The 4,175-nt window shown below is 48.7% G+C and overlaps 1 protein-coding gene across 1 annotated transcript in view; it reads right to left on the reverse strand.

The window, feature by feature from the left end:
* Lct (lactase) overlaps nt 1-4,175 on the reverse strand; it is a 47,396-nt gene that overhangs the window by 29,130 nt on the left and 14,091 nt on the right. The window contains exons 3-5 of the mRNA XM_021199233.1: nt 3,255-3,338; nt 1,932-2,034; nt 814-892 (exon numbers count right to left, since the gene is read on the reverse strand). Of these exons, the coding sequence (XP_021054892.1) occupies nt 814-892; nt 1,932-2,034; nt 3,255-3,338 (266 nt within the window). The remainder of the gene's footprint in view (nt 1-813; nt 893-1,931; nt 2,035-3,254; nt 3,339-4,175) is intronic.

Below are 4,175 nucleotides of genomic sequence, written 5' to 3' on the forward strand. Positions count from 1 at the left end.
CAAAAAAAAAAAAAAGGGCAAAGTAAACTCCATCTTCCCCAAGCTGCTTTTGGTCAGTGTTCTATCGCAGCAATAGAAAGCAAACAGGGGTAAGTGCCTTTGCCCTCTGAGTCAGCTGCGAGTCCTATATTTTTATCTATTTATTTAGAGTGTGTGTGTGTGTGTGTGTGTGTGTGTGCTCACACGGGCACACATGTGCACACTGCATGTGGGTGGTGTGGTAGTAGTCAGGACAATGTGTCAGTTATCTCCGTCCAGCACATGAGCCGCAGGAGTCAGGCTCAGCTCTCCAGGCTTGGCTGACGTGCCCTGACCACTGACTCATCCAGCTGCCCAGAGCCTGCCTGCTCTGCACACTTTTCCCAGGGTCTTAAACTAAAAGGCACAGGATCACATCTCAACCCTGCTAATGTGTCCACCTAGGAGAATCTGACAGCGAGGAAGCAGGCTGTGTGGGGCCCAGATACCTGCCTAGGAGGGACTGCTTCTCCTCCAGTCTTCCCTTTGAGCCTCCATCTCTCATCTGCTAGATGACTATAACATGCTTGCTAGTTCAAGGGGCCAGGATAGGGCTGGAGAGATGTCTCAGCAGGTAAAACAGATTACTGCTCTCGCAGAGGGCCTGCCCTGCACCCACATGGGAACTCCACTTGCAAGGGTCTGATGCCCTGTTTTAACCTCTGCATGCTCACTCAGGCATGTGCACGCACACACACTAAGAGACAAAGACAGTGGTCCCCAGTGATTGCTTCGTAAAGAACAGCAAAGTCCACAGTACCAGTTTCTTACAGTTAACTGTGCAAGTGGAATTACCTCTCCTCAGAACTAGACGTACAGCTCAGGAAGGCACTGACATCAAATCCAACCGTCTGGACTTGGTCTTTGTTTATGGCTGTAAGAAAAGAAGCTTAGTTGACTGCACGTGAGATCAGACACAAACAATGCAGTTTGCCTCATTCTAAAACCAACCAACCCCCAAGCAATGGTTCTTACCCTTTTGTTTTGTGTGTGTGTGTGTGTGTGTTTTTTTTTTTTTTTTTTTGAGACAGGGTTTCTCTGTGTAGCCTTTGCTGTCCTGCAACTCACTCTGCAGAACAGGCTGGACTCGAACTCAGAGATCTGCCTGCCTCTACCTCTCGAGTGCTGGTACTGAAGGCCTGTACCACTATTGCTTGACTAGGAAAACATTTTTAAAAGGTGGCTAGGGAGTTACTTGGTGAAGTGCCTTGTTGGTAAGCATGAGGTACCAAGTTCAGCCTCCAGAAGCACATAAAGAAACTGGGTGTGGGGTTGGAGAGATGACCCTGGTTAGGAGCATACTCTAGAAGACCCGAGTTCAGTTCCCAGCAGCCACTTCAGGTGGCTCACTGCTGCTTCTAACTCCATTTCCAGAGGAAATGTTCCTCATGCAACTGCACCAATATTTACACACACACATACACATATGCACACACCATGCATACTACACACACACACACACCACACACACACACACACACACACACACACACACACACACACACACACACACACCAAAAAAGACTATCCTAGAGTTCAAGGCCTGCCTGGACTACAAAGTGAGTTCTGGAACAGCAGGACCTGTACCGAGAGGTTTTTAGCATCTTAGGTGCCACCAGGGCTACAGGTAACATGGGAACACAGGCCGTTTCCATGCTAACAGCTCCCACCTGAGGCTGGAGATTTACGTGTCCGTATTGAGCATCCTTCGCATGTCTACAGAACCTCTTAGTGTCTTGGGACAGAGAGTAGGAGCTCATTGCCAGGGAAGGCGGGGACCTTATTCACAGGCTCCCAGTCTAGCCATTCTCCTAGGCCCCTCCCTCATGGAAACCCCAGATTTCAGTATTGCTATCCAACAAGCCAGTGTTTAAAATATCACTCAGCACTTATCACATGTTGTTCCCAGTCACCTTCCAGGAGTCTGAAGAGCAGTGAGGCGGGGCTCATTCCAGTCGATGGGCAGTCCTGAGGTTTTAGGGTATAGATGAAAACTTTCACTTTGGGCTCAAGGTTCTAGAAGATACAAAGACCAGCAAGTACGCCTTTAGCAATGGGAACAGGTGAGATGCCCTCTGCTCTCCTTTTGGAAATGACCTCTAGCCATCCCACTTACCAAGGACAGTGATTTGGACTCTGAGGGAGAAAGACACTAGTCAGTGACCATCAGCCACCAGCTCTTCCCGGAGGAAATGATGCCTACAGCAACCTATTTCAGACGGGTACCTCATAAGCCAGCAGCCATATTAGCAAGGCAATCTGCTCATGTCAGGAGCCTGTGCTACCCAAGAAGTTTAACCAAGATGCCGCCATGTTCACAAGCACCTGTGGCTTGCTTGAAAATATTCTGGGTTGTGAGGCTGAGAATGTCCTGTTTGGCAGAATGGTTTGTCTGCCTGCATATATGTAGTTGCATGTATGTTTATGTACAAGTATTCCTAAGTATAACCTGTTGAGTCCATGTTCTGTCTCAGTTGGTGTGCTCTTCCCTGGGGACAACCCCACCCCACCCCCGTTCCCAGCGTTACTCAGCTGCCTGTAGTATTTCATGCAGAGTTGAGGCTTCATGGGCTCTTCAGCATCCAGTTTTGCACGTTTATTGGTGTTATCCTTGCTGATCTCACATTCCAACTGTCATGTTGGTGAGATGTTACGGTTATAGTTTTCAATATTTCTAGGAGACGCTCTCCCAGCAAAGGCTGGCTCTCATAGTCTGTCCCTCCCTCTTTTTTATTTTTCCAGTATCTTTGGTATGAAGAGAAATTCTCTTCGGGCTAATATGTTTGACTTCACTTAAAAGTGTTTTATTGATGGTCCTGGTTTGGTGGCTTCTGCATACACCCTTTCTTGTGGCTGCTTGTGTTGATGGCCTCTCTTCCCCATCCTCTCTCAAACAGGGTCTCAAGTAGCCCAGGCTGGCCTTGAACTCATTGTTTAGTTGAGACTAACTCTGAATTCCTAATCCTCTTGCCTCTATCTCCGACTACAAGCATGCATTTATACACTTGGTTTATGCTATGCTGGGGATGGGACTCAGGACTGCACATTCTAGGCAAGCAGTCTGTCACCTGAAGAGCTACACAGAGAGCCCACAGTGAGCCCATGGGGAGCCCATCTCAGGCTCAGCAGGTCTGATTTAGCAAGCTCAGCCCACACCTTAGCCAAAGCATCACATTTCTAAGAAGCTGTCCAGACCTTTGCCACCCACCATCGAGATCAAAGAGCCCTCACGTTACCTGCAGTTCACTCAGCTTCTGTGGTAGGGTCGATATACTTTGGCATTCATAAGACAAATCAAGAGAGAGGAAATCCACGGAGCCCTAGAAGTAAGGAAATCAAGCCATTAGGAACAAGGTCCTGTTCAGAAGTGAGCTGTGACTCTCCCCATGACTAAGCTCAATCGTGGGATTTCCCAAGAGAAATCTGGGGGTGCGTGTGCATGTGACTATATCACCTAGTGCCCCAGCAGGAGCATGTGGTTAAATAATAAATGTGTAGATGGGTGTGCTGGTGGGATGCCAACAAATGGAGGTGCAGCCAGGGAGGGAATTAGAGTCTGGAGTTCCATCTGCCCAGGCAGCACACTCCCCTTGACCTTTGTGATATCTGGGGACCCTCTTGGGGCTACAGTTTGGTTTTCATTTCAGGCCATAGTTTGAAGTCCACACCAGTCAACCCTGGCTTGACTAGTTTACTAGCAGGAAGCACAAGCTGTACAGTCCCCATCAGCCATGCTCTAACCTGCACTCTAGTTAGGGCCTGCTGAGTGTGTAGCTCAGAGGGTAGGGTGTTTGCTTACCGTGTGCAAGGCCCTGGGTCTGGCACCAGCGCCATGTAAACAGGGCATGGTGGTGCATGCCTGTAACCCAGCACTCTTATCCATGGCTACCTACTGAGTTCAAGGCCAGCTTGTGCAACATGAAATCAGTCTTGTCTTGAAGAGGGGGAGGGGGAGGAGGAGGAGAATAGTGAGATGGTTCAGAGGATACAGGCACCTGCCATCAAATCTGGTGACCTGAGTTCTATTCCCAGATCCCACATGATAGAACAGAGATTCCTCAAAATTACCCTCTGACACCCACATAGGTACCATAGTACGTGCATGTCTACACAGAGACACACAGACACACACAGACACACACAGACACACACACACA

This window comes from Mus pahari, chromosome 5, assembly GCF_900095145.1.
Source record: "Mus pahari chromosome 5, PAHARI_EIJ_v1.1, whole genome shotgun sequence".
In the NCBI taxonomy this organism is placed as follows: Eukaryota; Metazoa; Chordata; class Mammalia; order Rodentia; family Muridae; genus Mus; species Mus pahari.